Source organism: Coregonus clupeaformis, unplaced genomic scaffold (assembly GCF_020615455.1).
Source record: "Coregonus clupeaformis isolate EN_2021a unplaced genomic scaffold, ASM2061545v1 scaf0398, whole genome shotgun sequence".
Taxonomy (NCBI): Eukaryota; Metazoa; Chordata; class Actinopteri; order Salmoniformes; family Salmonidae; genus Coregonus; species Coregonus clupeaformis.
In genome coordinates, this window is record NW_025533853.1 from 191,815 (window position 1) to 209,028 (window position 17,214).

At 45.1% G+C, this 17,214-nt stretch overlaps 1 protein-coding gene across 4 annotated transcripts in view; it reads left to right on the plus strand.

Annotated features, from left to right (window-relative positions):
- arl13b (ADP-ribosylation factor-like 13b) overlaps positions 1 to 17,214 on the plus strand; it is a 71,890-nt gene that overhangs the window by 11,858 nt on the left and 42,818 nt on the right. For all 4 annotated transcript variants that reach the window (XR_006658626.1, XM_045215227.1, XM_045215225.1 and 1 more), the window contains exons 2-6: positions 8,980 to 9,050; positions 9,146 to 9,251; positions 9,454 to 9,597; positions 10,807 to 10,912; positions 11,153 to 11,355. Coding sequence is in view for 3 of the 4 variants with exons in the window: in XM_045215227.1 (XP_045071162.1) it covers positions 8,980 to 9,050; positions 9,146 to 9,251; positions 9,454 to 9,597; positions 10,807 to 10,912; positions 11,153 to 11,355 (630 nt within the window). In the remaining variant the exon portion in view is untranslated. The remainder of the gene's footprint in view (positions 1 to 8,979; positions 9,051 to 9,145; positions 9,252 to 9,453; positions 9,598 to 10,806; positions 10,913 to 11,152; positions 11,356 to 17,214) is intronic.

A 17,214-nucleotide genomic window follows, 5' to 3' on the forward strand; every position in this document is an offset into this window, starting at 1 on the left:
CGGTAATTAGAAGCCCTTTTAGCTAACAATGACAGAACCCATTTTGACTCAACAGAACAACATGAAGTATTATTACACAGTTACGGTAATAATAATCTTAAAATGGGTAAATGGGGTGTACGAGGAAAATGATCACATTTTTAAACATAATAAAAGAGGAAAGACTAGCTTACCTTGCAGCCATCTTTGATCTTCTCTTCTTAGTAATGCATTATGGGTTGAAAAAAACGTTATTTAAAAAACAGTATTTTGTTGAAGAACTTGAAGAAATGCTACGGTAATGAGAAACACAAGCTCGGACACACGTTTTTTTTCTTCTAGAATATGACTAATTTGTAATGTGAATACCCAGAAATTATAACTGTTTTGGAATATGTACCACTTTAAACAGTATTTCATTGCTTTTAATTAAATATGTTAGTTATTTTTTTATAAATTAAATCCATGTAAAGTGCTACAAAATTTACCTGGAATCATTACAGTAATGAGATTTTGAGTAAACATTTTATTTAAAAAACAAAACAAAAATAAGATTAAAGTTGGTATTTATTAGGATCCCCATTAGCCTCTGTAAAAGCATCAGATACTCTTCCTGGGGTCCACGTTAAACATGACATAGTACAGAACATTTATTAGTCAAGGACTGAAATACGTCAATGTAAAACATCACACACTATCTAGGTCTAATAAATAGTACAGTGCAAATTACAATACACACTATATAAAATGGCTGTGTCTCTTCACAGTCCCCTTTGAAGTAAGGTGTTATTTTATCTGGTTTTTAACTGGTTTTATTGGGGTGGCAGAGTTCCATGTAGTCATGGCTCTATTTAATACTTTGTGTTTCCCAGGACCTGGGGACTGTGAAGAGACCTCTGGTGGCATGTCTTGTGTTGTACCGATGAGCGTCGGAACTATGTGCCAACAGCTTGAACAGACAGTTCGGTAACTTCAACACATCGATACCTCGCACGAAGACCAATAGTGATGCAGTCAATCTCTCCTCAACTTTGAGCCAGGAGAGACTGACATGCGTGTTACTGACACTTGCTGCTTTGTTCTGGACCAACTGCATTTTACCTGTCTCCTTCTTTGCTGCACACGACCACACAGCTGGGAAGTAGTCCAGGTGCGACAAAACTAGGGCCTATAGGACCTGTCTGGTCGACTGAGATGTCAAGAAGGCAGAGCAACGTCCTATCATGGACAGACCTCTTCCCATTTTAGCAACCATGGAGTCTATATGTTTTGACCATGGCAGCTTGCTATCTAGGGTTACACCCAGCAGTTTAGTCTCCTCAACTTGCTCAATAGCCACATTATTAAATAATAGATCTAAACGAGGTTTAGCGTTGAGCGAGTGATTTGTCCCAAAAATGATGCTTTTTTTGTTGAGATATTTATTCTAAAACTGACTGGAGCGCTACGTTAAGGGGTGTCAGTTATTTCTGACACCCTTAACATAGAGCCAGAAAACCAAGCATAGTGAGCTTTAATATGATGGTAAATTATATTTAAACAAAATGTAAAGGCTATATAGCCGGGGGTGGCAGCATCATGCTGTGGGGGTGCTTTGCTGCAGGAGGGACTGGTGCACTTCACAAAATAGATGGAAGGCTACCCGAAACGTTTGACCCAAGTTAAACAATTTAAAGGCAATGCTACCAAATACTAATTGAGTGTATGTAAACTTCTGACCCACTGGGAATGTGATGAAAGAAATAAAAGCTGAAATAAATCATTCTCTCTACTATATTCTGACATTTCACATTCTTAAAATAAAGTGGTGATCCTAACTGACCAAAGACAGGGAATATTTACTAGGACTAAATGTCAGGAATTGTGAAAAACTGAGTTTAAATGTATTTGGCTAAGGTGTATGTAAACTTCCGACTTCAACTGTGTATATATATGTGTGTGTGTATGTATATATTTACATTACATTTTAGGATAGATAGATGGGGTGTCCACATACTTTTGTGTGTGTATATAGTGTATTATGTCTGTCTATCACACACACACACACACAGACAGTAGACATTGAATTCCTCTAATTCTCAGAAAGGCCTAAATCACCTTGTCTTACCTGCAGTATGTGACTTTGTGGGAGGCTACACGGGCACGGCAGCCATGTTGTTCCCGGCTGGACCATCTCCAGGCTCCACTGTGTTGAGGCGAAGGAGAGGCCGGTACGGTACTTCCCTGTTAGTTACCACCTGCTGACTAGTGCTGTGAGTCGGCCTGGCCTCAGTGGCCCATTTATCTCCAGGCTCCACTGTGTTGAGGCGAAGGAGAGGCCGGTACGGTACCTCCCTGTTAGTTACCACCTGCTGACTAGTGCTGTGAGTCGGCCTGGCCTCAGTGGCCTAGGCTTGCGTCCCAATTGGCACCCCTATTCCCTGTTCAGGACTTTGGTCCCGTAGGGCTCTGTTCAGAAGTAGTGCACTATATAGGGAATAGGGTGCCATAGGGCTCTGGTCTAAAGTAGTGTACTATATAGGGAATAGGGTGTCATAGGGCTCTGGTCTAAAGTAGTGCACTATATAGGGAATAGGGTGTCATAGGGCTCTGGTCTAAAGTAGTGCACTATATAGGGAATAGGGTGTCATAGGGCTCTGGTCTAAAGTAGTGCACTATATAGGGAATAGGGTGTCATAGGGCTCTGGTCTAAAGTAGTGTACTATATAGGGAATAGGGTGTCATAGGGCTCTGGTCTAAAGTAGTGTACTATATAGGGAATAGGGTGTCATAGGGCTCTGGTCTAAAGTAGTGCACTATATAGGGAATAGGGTGTCATAGGGCTCTGTTCAGAAGTAGTGCACTATATAGGGAATAGGGTGCCATAGGGCTCTGTTCAGAAGTAGTGCACTATATAGGGAATAGGGTGTCATAGGGCTCTGTTCAGAAGTAGTGCACTATATAGGGAATAGGGTGTCATAGGGCTCTGTTCAGAAGTAGTGCACTATATAGGGAATAGGGTGTCATAGGGCTCTGTTCAGAAGTAGTGCACTATATAGGGAATAGGGTGTCATAGGGCTCTGGTCTAAAGTAGTGTACTATATAGGGAATAGGGTGTCATAGGGCTCTGGTCTAAAGTAGTGTACTATATAGGGAATAGGGTGTCATAGGGCTCTGGTCTAAAGTAGTGCACTATATAGGGAATAGGGTGTCATAGGGCTCTGGTCTAAAGTAGTGTACTATATAGGGAATAGGGTGTCATAGGGCTCTGGTCTAAAGTAGTGCACTATATAGGGAATAGGGTGCCATAGGGCTCTGGTCTAAAGTAGTGTACTATATAGGGAATAGGGTGTCATAGGGCTCTGGTCTAAAGTAGTGCACTATATAGGGAATAGGGTGTCATAGGGCCCTGGTCTAAAGTAGTGAACTATATAGGGAATAGGGTGTCATAGGGCTCTGGTCTAAAGTAGTGAACTATATAGGGAATAGGGTGTCATAGGGCTCTGGTCTAAAGTAGTGCACTATATAGGGAATAGGGTGTCATAGGGCTCTGGTCTAAAGTAGTGCACTATATAGGGAATAGGGTGCCATTTGGGACGCAGGCCTGGAGATAAATGGTATAGGACATGTTTAGTGACAGGACTCTAGGTGTTGTATCAGAGGTGGCCTTTATGATTAGACCTAGGCTCTCTCCCAGGTTTAATGACAGGACTCTAGGTGTTGTATCAGAGGTGGCCTTTATGATTAGACCTAGGCTCTCTCCCAGGTTTAATGACAGGACTCTAGGTGTTGTATCAGAGGTGGCCTTTATGATTAGACCTAGGCTCTCTCCCAGGTTTAATGACAGGACTCTAGGTGTTGTATCAGAGGTGGCCTTTATGATTAGACCTAGGCTCTCTCCCAGGTTTAATGACAGGACTCTAGGTGTTGTATCAGAGGTGGCCTTTATGATTAGACCTAGGCTCTCTCCCAGGTTTAATGACAGGACTCTAGGTGTTGTATCAGAGGTGGCCTTTATGATTAGACCTAGGCTCTCTCCCAGGTTTAATGACAGGACTCTAGGTGTTGTATCAGAGGTGGCCTTTATGATTAGACCTAGGCTCTCTCCCAGGTTTAATGACAGGACTCTAGGTGTTGTATCAGAGGTGGCCTTTATGATTAGACCTAGGCTCTCTCCCAGGTTTAATGACAGGACTCTAGGTGTTGTATCAGAGGTGGCCTTTATGATTAGACCTAGGCTCTCTCCCAGGTTTAATGACAGGACTCTAGTTGTTGTATCAGAGGTGGCCTTTTATGATTAGACCTAGGCTCTCTCCCAGGTTTAATGACAGGACTCTAGGTGTTGTATCAGAGGTGGCCTTTTATGATTAGACCTAGGCTCTCTCCCAGGTTTAATGACAGGACTCTAGGTGTTGTATCAGAGGTGGCCTTTATGATTAGACCTAGGCTCTCTCCCAGGTTTAATGACAGGACTCTAGGTGTTGTATCAGAGGTGGCCTTTTATGATTAGACCTAGGCTCTCTCCCAGGTTTAATGACAGGACTCTAGGTGTTGTATCAGAGGTGGCCTTTTATGATTAGACCTAGGCTCTCTCCCAGTTCCTCTTTCCTCCATTCCTCATGTCCCGACTCTTCGTCTCCTCAAAATGCATTGAAAAAAAGATCCAAGGTCCCGGTCCTCTCCCCTCTGACCTTTTCTTTCAACAAGTTTTGAGAAGGAGGAGAGGAGAGAGGATGAGAGGAATCAAGGAAAATATGAATTGGAAAAATAACCCTTAAAGAAAGAACCTCAGGGAGCGGAGACAGTGACACAGTGACCCTAAACAGGCAGAGTAGGGTGAGAGACCACGTGTCCCACTGTAGAGAGACACAGTGACCCTAAACAGGCAGAGTAGGGTGAGAGACCACGTGCTGTAGAGAGACTTAAGGTTCCTCAGACGACTTCATTGGAAATCCCGAGCTAATCCTGCTGCTCTCTGGGCCTGTCGAGTGGGGGCGGGGTGTGTTACACGTCTGCCGTCAGGGGGAGTGGCCTACTGTATATTGACTGGACGTGGTGTGGCTACTATTTACTGTCCCTCACGTCTGTCGGTCAGTAGTCTCTGGGTCTGGTCTGGTTGAAGCCTTAGCTCCCAGTGGTCTCTGGGTCTGGTCTGGTTGAAGCCTTAGCTCCCATTGGTCTCTGGGTCTGGTCCGGTTGAAGCCTTAGCTCCCAGTGGTCTCTGGGTCTGGTCCGGTTGAAGCCCAGCTCCCAGTGGTCTCTGGGTCTGGTCTGGTTGAAGCCCAGCTCCCAGTGGTCTTTGGGTCTGGTCTGGTTGAAGCCCAGCTCCCAGTGGTCTCTGGGTCTGGTCCGGTTGAAGCCCAGCTCCCAGTGGTCTCTGGGTCTGGTCCGGTTGAAGCCCAGCTCCCAGTGGTCTCTGGGTCTGGTCCGGTTGAAGCCCAGCTCCCAGTGGTCTCTGGGTCTGGTCCGGTTGAAGCCCAGCTCCCAGTGGTCTCTGGGTCTGGTCCGGTTGAAGCCCAGCTCCCAGTGGTCTCTGGGTCTGGTCCGGTTGAAGCCTTAGCTCCCAGTGGTCTCTGGGTCTGGTCCGGTTGAAGCCTTAGCTCCCAGTGGTCTCTGGGTCTGGTCCGGTTGAAGCCCAGCTCCCACATGAAGGCCTCCTGGCTCCAGAGGACTGTCCGCTGGATAGTCCGCTTGATGTCCATACGGCGGAAGAGCCGTAGGCAAGTATTAATAGACGTTGATGTGGGGTGTGTGTGTGTGTGTGTGAGTGTGTGTTTGTTTGGTTCTGTCAGCTTGTTGTCATTGGTCAATTCCATGTGGAGGGTAGGCCTGTGTTTATTTGGTCAGCTGGCGTGTGTGTGTGTGTGTGTGTGTGTGTGTGTGTGTGTGTGTCTGTGTCTGTGTGTGTGTGTGTGTGTGTGTGTGTGTGTGTGTGTGTCTGTGTCTGTGTCTGTGTGTGTGTTTTCCATAGCAGAGGCACTTTTGATAGGGGCTGTGTGTGTGTGTGTGTGTTTTCCATAGCAGAGGCACTTTTGATAGAGGCTGGGTGTGTTTTTTAAGAATGATGACTGGGTGACTTTTATGCAATTTGGCTATTTTTATAAGGTGACACAGGGAAGCTCTTTCTGAGTAGAAAGGGTGAATTTAGGATCTAGGCCTATTCATTGGAAGGCAATTAATGATAGAATGATGGCGGACAGTTCTACTATCAACCTCACTTAAGGAATGACTCAAGGTGTTATAATATAATAATAATAATAATTAGATGCCATTTAGCAGACGCTTTTATCCAAAGCGACTTACAGTCATGTGCGCATACATTTTTACGTATGGGGTGGTCCCGGGGATGGAACCCACTACCTTGGCGTTACAAGCGCCGCGCTCTACCAGCTGAGCTACAGAGATAGATGTCATTGGTAGCTGATAGGTCTGTTGTTTACACCCCCTCCCTGTCTGTGTACATCATAGAGTTACCCGGCTGCTCAACTGGATTATGGACAGAGAGTGCTGACTCACCTAATCTGTGGTAATATCCCTGTAGCGTTAGCCCTGAGCAGCCCCGAGGTAGACTGGGGGACGGGGGGGCTGCATTAGTGACCTGGCCTGCTGGCTAAACACCACAACCAGCAGCATCTGAAGTGACAGGGTGAGGTGGGGGTTTGAGTGGTACCTACCCACAGTGCCTGTCTGCCTGCCTGACAATGCGTTAGGCTAATATCAGACGATTCGTCATGTCTGTGTGGAGACTGTCGTTTTGAATGTTCAATGCTTTTTAATTTATTTATTTGTTTTATTTCACCTTTATTTAACCAGGTAAGCCAGTTGAGAACAAGTTCTCATTTACAACTGCGACCTGGCCAAGATAAAGCAAAGCAGTGCGATAAAAACAACAACACAGAGTTACATACAGTGGGGAAAAAAAGTATTTAGTCAGCCACCAATTGTGCATGTTCTCCCACTTAAAAAGATGAGAGAGGCCTGTAATTCTCATCATAGGTACACGTCAACTATGACAGACAAAATGAGGAAAAAAAATCCAGAAAATCACATTGTAGGATTTTTTATGAATTTATTTGCAAATTATGGTGGAAAATAAGTATTTGGTCAATAACAAAAGTTTCTCAATACTTTGTTATATACCCTTTGTTGGCAATGACACAGGTCAAACGTTTTCTGTAAGTCTTCACAAGGTTTTCACACGCTGTTGCTGGTATTTTGGCCCATTCCTCCATGCAGATCTCCTCTAGAGCAGTGATGTTTTGGGGCTGTAGCTGGGCAACACAGACTTTCAACTCCCTCCAAAGATTTTCTATGGGGTTGAGATCTGGAGACTGGCTAGGCCACTCCAGGACCTTGAAATGCTTCTTACGAAGCCACTCCTTCGTTGCCCGGGCGGTGTGTTTGGGATCATTGTCATGCTGAAAGACCCAGCCACGTTTCATCTTCAATGCCCTTGCTGATGGAAGGAGGTTTTCACTCAAAATCTCACGATACATGGCCCCATTCATTCTTTCCTTTACACGGATCAGTCGTCCTGGTCCCTTTGCAGAAAAACAGCCCCAAAGCATGATGTTTCCACCCCCATGCTTCACAGTAGGTATGGTGTTCTTTGGATGCAACTCAGCATTCTTTGTCCTCCAAACACGACGAGTTGAGTTTTTACCAAAAAGTTCTAGTTTGGTTTCATCTGACCATATGACATTCTCCCAATCCTCTTCTGGATCATCCAAATGCACTCTAGCAAACTTCAGACGGGCCTGGACATGTACTGGCTTAAGCAGGGGACGCTCAGGATTTGAGTCCCTGGCGGCGTAGTGTGTTACTGATGGTAGGCTTTGTTACTTTGGTCCCAGCTCTCTGCAGGTCATTCACTAGGTCCCCCCGTGTGGTTCTGGGATTTTTGCTCACCGTTCTTGTGATCATTTTGACCCCACGGTGTGAGATCTTGCGTGGAGCCCCAGATCGAGGGAGATTATCAGTGGTCTTGTATGTCTTCCATTTCCTAATAATTGCTCCCACAGTTGATTTCTTCAAACCAAGCTGCTTACCTATTGCAGATTCAGTCTTCCCAGCCTGGTGCAGGTCTACAATTTTGTTTCTGGTGTCCTTTGACAGCTCTTTGGTCTTGGCCATAGTGGAGTTTGGAGTGTGACTGTTTGAGGTTGTGGACAGGTGTCTTTTATACTGATAACAAGTTCAAACAGGTGCCATTAATACAGGTAACAGTGGAGGACAGAGGAGCCTCTTAAAGAGGAAGTTACAGGTCTGTGAGAGCCAGAAATCTTGCTTGTTTGTAGGTGACCAAATACTTATTTTCCACCATAATTTGCAAATAAATTCATTAAAAATCCTACAATGTGATTTTCTGGAAAAAAAAATCTACATTTGTCTGTCATAGTTGACGTGTACCTATGATGAAAATTACAGGCCTCTCTCATCTTTTTAAGTGGGAGAATTTGCACAATTGGTGGCTGACTAAATACTTTTTTTCCCCACTGTATGGGGTAAAAAAAATAAAGTCAAAAATACAAACAGAAAATATATATACAGTGTGTGCAAATGTAGCAAGTTATGGAGGTAGGGCAATAAATAGGCCATAGTGCAAAATAATTACAATTAGTATTAACACTGGAATGCTAGATGTGCAAGAGATGATGTGCAAATAGAGATACTGGGGTGCAAATTAGCAAAATAAATAACAATATAGGGATGAGGTAGTTGGGTGGGCTAATTTCAGATGGGCTGTGTACAGGTGCAGTGATCGGTAAGCTGCTCTGTCAATGCTTGCTCAATGCTTGCTTTGGAAGTGGCTCAAGCTTTAAAATGATGTACGTCTTGCTTACTAATGTGGCTCTCTATCCTTATACAGTTGACACGTCATGAGTCACATGCCATATTTTCGAGTACACCCCATGTGAATATTGTCATACAATGTTTCTGTATCTCTTTCTCCTACCACACCTCATTTTGAATCCCAGTGTCATCTCTACTAGTAATCCAGCTTCTCTTTTGGTGCTTTAGGAAAGTGACACTGGTGATGGTAGGACTCGACAACGCTGGGAAGACTGCCACAGTACGCGGGATCCAGGGAGGTGAGTTGAATCACTGTTTATTTTTATACTCCTTTTAGAAATGTATGACGTTGGCCTTCTCCTCACCACTGAACGTGTGTTCTGTTGCGTCACAGAGAGCCCAGAGGACGTGGCCCCTACGGTAGGGTTCTCCAAGGTGGATCTGAAGCAGGGGAAGTTTGAGGTCACCATCTTTGACCTGGGCGGAGGGAAGAGGATCAGGTATTTTTCAACTTGTTGTCTTTCTTTCACTCACACCTGATCTTTCTCCCCTGATCCTGCTGATAGGTCTATTTTAAAGAAAGGTCTACTTGAAATGACTGTGATGTGTGGTTGTTCCCCCTACTAAACATAGTGTAATGCACTGACTGTAAGTGTCTCTGGATAAGAGTCTGCTAAAAGACTGTAATGTAAATGTAATCAGGGGTATCTGGAAGAACTACTACAGTGAGTCGTACGGGGTGGTGTTCGTGGTGGACTCCAGTGATGTCCAGAGGATCCAGGAGACCAGGGAAACCATGGCTGAGGTCCTCCGACACCCTCGCATCGCTGGGAAACCTGTCCTAGTGTGAGTCACTCTGTCTGAACTCTAAACCTGTCCTAGTGTGAGTCACTGTCTGAGCTTTAAACCTGTCCTAGTGTGAGTCACTCTGTCTGAACTCTAAACCTGTCCTAGTGTGAGTCACTGTCTGAACTCTAAACCTGTCCTAGTGTGAGTCACTCTGTCTGAACTCTAAACCTGTCCTAGTGTGAGTCACTCTGTCTGAACTCTAAACCTGTCCTAGTGTGAGTCACTCTGTCTGAGCTCTAAACCTGTCCTAGTGTGAGTTAGTCTGAGCTTTAAACCTGTCCTAGTGTGAGTTAGTCTGAGCTTTAAACCTGTCCTAGTGTGACTTAGTCTGAGCTTTAAACCTGTCCTAGTGTGAGTCACTCTGTCTGAACTCTAAACCTGTCCTAGTGTGAGTTAGTCTGAGCTTTAAACCTGTCCTAGTGTGAGTTAGTCTGAGCTTTAAACCTGTCCTAGTGTGACTTAGTCTGAGCTTTAAACCTGTCCTAGTGTGAGTCACTCTGTCTGAACTCTAAACCTGTCCTAGTGTGAGTTAGTCTGAGCTTTAAACCTGTCCTAGTGTGACTTAGTCTGAGCTTTAAACCTGTCCTAGTGTGACTTAGTCTGAGCTTTAAACCTGTCCTAGTCCAAGTTACTGCCTGAGCTCTAAACCTGTCCTAGTGTGAGTCACTGTCTGAGCCCTAACCTGGCCTAATGAGTTACTGCCTGAGCTCTAAACCTGTCCTAATGAGTTACTGCCTGTCTGCCTGCTTCTTTTAAAGTAGCGTATTATATTCTGCACAACCTATTGGGAAAGGGAAAGGGAATCCATGTTAACAGAATTAGAATGGCAGAACCCTGACTGGCAGCATTTGATCATGAAGGATCCTCCTCCCATGCCACATGTTTCTGTCACCACACACACATCCTCATCCTCGTAGGGACCTAAAATACATTTATCTTCTCAATTCTATTTTCCCGTAACCACTAACCCCTTACCCTAATTATAAGCCCAATTGTAACCCTAAACTTCTAAGATTAAAATAACCTTTGTCCTCATTGGGACGTGGGAAATGTCCTCGCGAGGGAGAGTTGTCCTTGTTTTACTATATGGGGACTTTGGGGGATTTTAGGTCCCCACAAGGATAGAAGAACCAGCAGACAGACACACATCACCCCACCGCCTGCTGTCTGACACCTCTTTCTGACTAATCCCTTTCGGCTCCACAGATTGGCTAACAAGCAGGATCGGGACGGGGCATTGGCCGAGGCAGACATCATCGAGAACCTGTCACTGGAGAAGCTGGTGAACGAGAACAAGTGTCTCTGTCAGATCGTGAGTGATGCTGTGGTTTGTCTCTCCATACTTCACCTGCAGTACTGTGGGTGTGAGGCTGTACCTTGTTGCAGCTGGTCAATTCTAGTAGCAAAGAGTTAACATTTTCTTGGTTTCAAAGATGACACCCATATTGTTCTCTCTTTTGTGAGAATAGCTGTCTATAAAATATGAGTTAAGAAATAAAACCCTCAAGGCCTCTGTGTCTCTGTAGCGGTCTGACTCCCTGTGTGTTTCCAGGAGCCGTGTTCTGCTGTCCTGGGCTATGGTAAGAAGGGGGACAAGTCCATCAAGAACGGGCTCAACTGGCTGCTGAACAACATAGCTAAAGACTACGAAGCCATCTCTGAACGCGTCCAGAAGGACACGGCCGAACAGAGGGTTCAGGAGGAACAGGAGAAGAAAGCCAGACAGGAGAGAGTACGGAGGATACGGGAGGAGAGGTGAGGAGGAGGAGGAGGAGGAGGAAGAGAGGGACTTTACTGACTCATTTTGTTGCAGTATTATGTACATGTTTAAAATGGTGGTTAAGAAACATAGCAGGAACAATACAGTAGATAATAGGAGAGATATCACTCCTTAGTGATAGGAACATTAACCAGCTGATTAGGAGAGATATCACTCCTTAGTGATAGGAACATTAACCAGCTGATTAGGAGAGATATCACTCCTTAGTGATAGGAACATTAACCAGCTGATTAGGAGAGATATCACTCCTTAGTGATAGGAACATTAACCAGCTGATTAGGAGAGATATCACTCCTTAGTGATAGGAACATTAACCAGCTGATTAGGAGAGATATCACTCCTTAGTGATAGGAACATTAACCAGCTGATTAGGAGAGATATCCCTCCTTAGTGATAGGAACATTAACCAGCTGATTAGGAGAGATATCACTCCTTAGTGATAGGAACATTAACCAGCTGATTAGGAGAGATATCACTCCTTAGTGATAGGAACATTAACCAGCTGATTAGGAGAGATATCACTCCTTAGTGATAGGAACATTAACCAGCAGATTAGGAGAGATATCACTCCTTAGTGATAGGAACATTAACCAGCTGATTAGGAGAGATATCCCTCCTTAGTGATAGGAACATTAACCAGCTGATTAGGAGAGATATCACTCCTTAGTGATAGGAACATTAACCAGCTGATTAGGAGAGATATCACTCCTTAGTGATAGGAACATTAACCAGCTGATTAGGAGAGATATCACTCCTTAGTGATAGGAACATTAACCAGCTGATTAGGAGAGATATCACTCCTTAGTGATAGGAACATTAACCTGCTGATTAGGAGAGATATCACTCCTTAGTGATAGGAACATTAACCAGCTGATTAGGAGAGATATCACTCCTTAGTGATAGGAACATTAACCAGCTGATTAGGAGAGATATCACTCCTTAGTGATAGGAACATTAACCAGCTGATTAGGAGAGATATCACTCCTTAGTGATAGGAACATTAACCAGCTGATTAGGAGAGATATCACTCCTTAGTGATAGGAACGTTAACCAGCTGATTAGGAGAGATATCACTCCTTAGTGATATTAACATTAACCAGCTGATTAGGAGAGATATCACTCCTTAGTGATAGGCACGTGAACCAGCTGATTAGGAGAGATATCACTCCTTAGTGATAGGAATGTTAACCAGCTGATTATGAGAGATATCACACCTTAGTGATAGGAACATTAACCAGCTGATTAGGAGATATATCACTCCTTAGTGATAGGAACATTAACCAGCTGATTAGGAGAGATATCACTCCTTAGTGATAGGAACATTAACCAGCTGATTAGGAGAGATATCACTCCTTAGTGATAGGAACATTAACCAGCTGATTAGGAGAGATATCACTCCTTAGTGATAGGAACATTAACCAGCTGATTAGGAGAGATATCACTCCTTAGTGATAGGAACATTAACCAGCTGAATAGGAGAGATATCACTCCTTAGTGATAGGAACATTAACCAGCTGATTAGGAGGGATATCACTCCTTAGTGATAGGAACATTTAACCAGCTGATTAGGAGAGATATCACTCCTTAGTGATAGGAACATTAACCAGCTGATTATGAGAGATATCACTCCTTAGTGATGGGAACATTAACCAGCTGATTAGGAGAGATATCACTCCTTAGTGATAGGAACATTAACCAGCTGATTAGGAGAGATATCACTCCTTAGTGATAGGAACATTAACCAGCTGATTAGGAGAGATATCACTCCTTAGTGATAGGAACATTTAACCAGCTGATTAGGAGAGATATCACTCCTTAGTGATAGGAACATTAACCTGCTGATTAGGAGAGATATCACTCCTTAGTGATAGGAACATTAACCAGCTGATTAGGAGAGATATCACTCCTTAGTGATAGGGAACATTAACCAGCTGATTAGGAGAGATATCACTCCTTAGTGATAGGAACATTAACCAGCTGATTAGGAGAGATATCACTCCTTAGTGATAGGAACATTAACCAGCTGATTAGGAGAGATATCACTCCTTAGTGATAGGAACATTAACCAGCTGATTAGGAGAGATATCACTCCTTAGTGATAGGAACATTAACCAGCTGATTAGGAGAGATATCACTCCTTAGTGATAGGAACATTAACCAGCTGATTAGGAGAGATATCACTCCTTAGTGATAGGAACATTAACCAGCTGATTAGGAGAGATATCACTCCTTAGTGATAGGAACATTAACCAGCTGATTAGGAGAGATATCACACCTTAGTGATAGGAACATTAACCAGCTGATTAAGAGAGATATCACTCCTTAGTGATGGGAACATTAACCAGCTGAGTAGGAGAGATATCACTCCTTAGTGATAGGAACATTAACCAGCTGATTAGGAGAGATATCACTCCTTAGTGATAGGAACATTAACCAGCTGATTAGGAGAGATATCACTCCTTAGTGATAGGAACATTAACCAGCTGATTAGGAGAGATATCACTCCTTAGTGATAGGAACATTAACCAGCTGATTAGGAGAGATATTACTCCTTAGTGATAGGAACATTAACCAGCTGATTAGGAGAGATATCACTCCTTAGTGATAGGAACATTAACCAGCTGATTAGGAGAGATATCACTCCTTAGTGATAGGAACATTAACCAGCTGATTAGGAGAGATATCACTCCTTAGTGATAGGAACATTAACTAGCTGATTAGGAGAGATATCACTCCTTAGTGATAGGAACATTAACCAGCTGATTAAGAGAGATATCACTCCTTAGTGATGGGAACATTAACCAGCTGAGTAGGAGAGATATCACTCCTTAGTGATAGGAACATTAACCAGCTGATTAGGAGAGATATCACTCCTTAGTGATAGGAACATTAACCAGCTGATTAGCAGAGATATCACTCCTTAGTGATAGGAACATTAACCAGCTGATTAGGAGAGATATCACTCCTTAGTGATAGGAACATTAACCAGCTGATTAGGAGAGATATCACTCCTTAGTGATAGGAACATTAACCAGCTGATTAGGAGAGATATCACTCCTTAGTGATAGGAACATTAACCAGCTGATTAGGAGAGATATCACTCCTTAGTGATAGGAACATTAACCAGCTGATTAGGAGAGATATCACTCCTTAGTGATAGGAACATTAACCAGCTGATTAGGAGAGATATCACTCCTTAGTGATAGGAACATTAACCAGCTGATTAGGAGAGATATCACTCCTTAGTGATAGGAACATTAACCAGCTGAGTAGGAGAGATATCACTCCTTAGTGATAGGAACATTAACCAGCTGATTAGGAGAGATATCACTCCTTAGTGATAGGAACATTAACCTGCTGATTAGGAGAGATATCACTCCTTAGTGATAGGAACATTAACCTGCTGATTAGGAGAGATATCACTCATTTTTACATTTACATTTTAGTCATTTAGCAGACGCTCTTAACCAGAGCGACTTACAGGAGCAATTAGGGTCAAGTGCCTTGCTCAAGGGCACATTAACGTCATTTAGCAGACGCTCTTAGCCAGAGCGACTCACAAATTGGTACGTTCACCCTATAGCCAGTGGGATAACCACTTTACAATTTGGGGGGGGTTAGAAGGATTACTTTATCCTATCCCAGGTATTCCTTAAAGAGGTGGGGTTTCAAATGTCTCCGGAAGGTGGTGAGTGACTCCGCTGTCCTGGCGTCGTGAGGGAGCTTGTTCCACCATTGGGGTGCCAGAGCAGCGAACAGTTTTGACTGGGCTGAGGGGGAGCTATGCTTCCGCAGAGGAAGGGAGCCAGCAGGCCAGAGGTGGATGAACGCAATGCCCTCGTTTGGGTGTAGGGACTGATCAGAGCCTGAAGGTACAGAGGTGCCGTTCCCCTCACTGCTCCATAGGCAAGCACCATGGTCTTGTAGCGGATGCGAGCTTCAACTGGAAGCCAGTGGAGTGTGCGGAGGAGGGGGGTGACGTGAGAGAACTTGGGAAGGTTGAACACCAGACGGGCTGCGGCATTCTGGATGAGTTGTAGGGGTTTAATGGCACAGGCAGGGAGGCCAGCCAACAGCGAGTTGCAGTAGTCCAGACGGGAGATGACAAGTGCCTGGATTAGGACCTGTGCCGCTTCTTGTGTAAGGCAGGGTCGTACTCTCCGAATGTTGTAGAGCATGAACCTGCAGGAGCGGGTCACCGCCTTGATGTTGGCGGAGAACGACAGGGTGTTGTCCAGGGTCACGCCTAGGCTCTTCGCACTCTGGGAGGAGGACACAGCGGAGTTGTCAACCGTGATGGCGAGATCATGGAACGGGCAGTCCTTCCCCGGGAGGAAGAGCAGCTCCGTCTTGCCAGGGTTCAGCTTGAGGTGGTGATCCGTCATCCATACTGATATGTCTGCCAGACATGCAGAGATGCGATTCGCCACCTGGTTATCAGAAGGGGGAAAGGAGAAGATTAGTTGTGTATCGTCAGCGTAGCAATGATATGAAAGGCCATGTGAGGATATGACAGAGCCAAGTGACTTGGTGTATAGGGAGAAAAGGAGAGGGCCTAGAACTGAGCCCTGGGGGACACCAGTGGTGAGAGCGCGTGGTGCGGAGACAGCTTCTCGCCACGCCACTTGGTAGGAGCGACCGGTCAGGTAGGACGCAATCCAGGAGTGAGCCGCGCCGGAGATGCCCAGCTCGGAGAGGGTGGAGAGGAGGATCTGATGGTTCACAGTATCAAAGGCAGCAGACAGGTCTAGAAGGACAAGAGCAGAGGAGAGAGAGTTAGCTTTAGCAGTGCGGAGAGTCTCCGTGACACAGAGAAGAGCAGTCTCAGTTGAATGACCAGTCCTGAAACCTGATTGGTTTGGATCAAGAAGGTCATTCTGAGAGAGATAGCAAGAGAGTTGGCTAAAGACGGCACGCTCAATAGTTTTGGAAAGAAAAGAAAGAAGGGATACTGGTCTGTAGTTGTTGACATCAGTGGGGTCGAGTGTTGGTTTTTTGAGAAGGGGAGCAACTCTCGCTCTCTTGAAGACGGAAGGGACATGACCAGCGGTCAAGGATGAGTTGATCAGCGAGGTGAGGTAGGGGGAGAAGGTCACCGGAGATGGTCTGGAGAAGAGAGGAGGGGATGGGGTCAAGCGGGCAGGTTGTTGGGCGGCCTGCAGTCACAAGTCGCAGGATTTTATCTGGAGAGAGAGGGGAGAAAGAAGTCAGAGCATAGGGTAGGGCAGTGTGAGCAGGACCAACAGTGTCATTAGACTTAACAAACGAGGATCGGATGTCGTCAACCTTCTTTTCAAAGTGGTTGACGAAGTCATCCACAGAGAGAGAGGAGGGGGGAGGAGGATTCAGGAGGGAGGAAAATGTGGCAAAGAGCTTCCTAGGGTTAGAGGCAGATGCTTGGAATTTAGAGTGGTAGAAGGTGGCCTTAGCAGCAGAAACAGATGAAGAAAATGTAGAGAGGAGGGAGTGAAAAGAAGCCAGGTCGGCAGGGAGTTTAGTTTTCTTCCATTTCCGCTCCGCTGCCCGGAGCTCTGTTCTGTGAGCTCGCAATGAGTCATCAAGCCACGGAGCTGGAGGGGAGGGGCCGAGCCGGCCGGGAGGATAGGGGACACAGAGAGTCAAAGGATGCAGAAAGGGAGGAGAGGAGGGTTGAGGAGGCAGAATCAGGAGATTGGAGGGAGAAGGATTGAGCAGAGGGAAGAGATGATAGGATGGAAGAGGAGAGAGTAGTGGGAGAGAGAGAGCGAAGGTTGCGGCGGCGCATTACCATCTGTGTAGGGGCAGAGTGAGTAGTGTGGGAGGAGAGCGAGAGAGAAAAGGAAACAAAGTAGTGG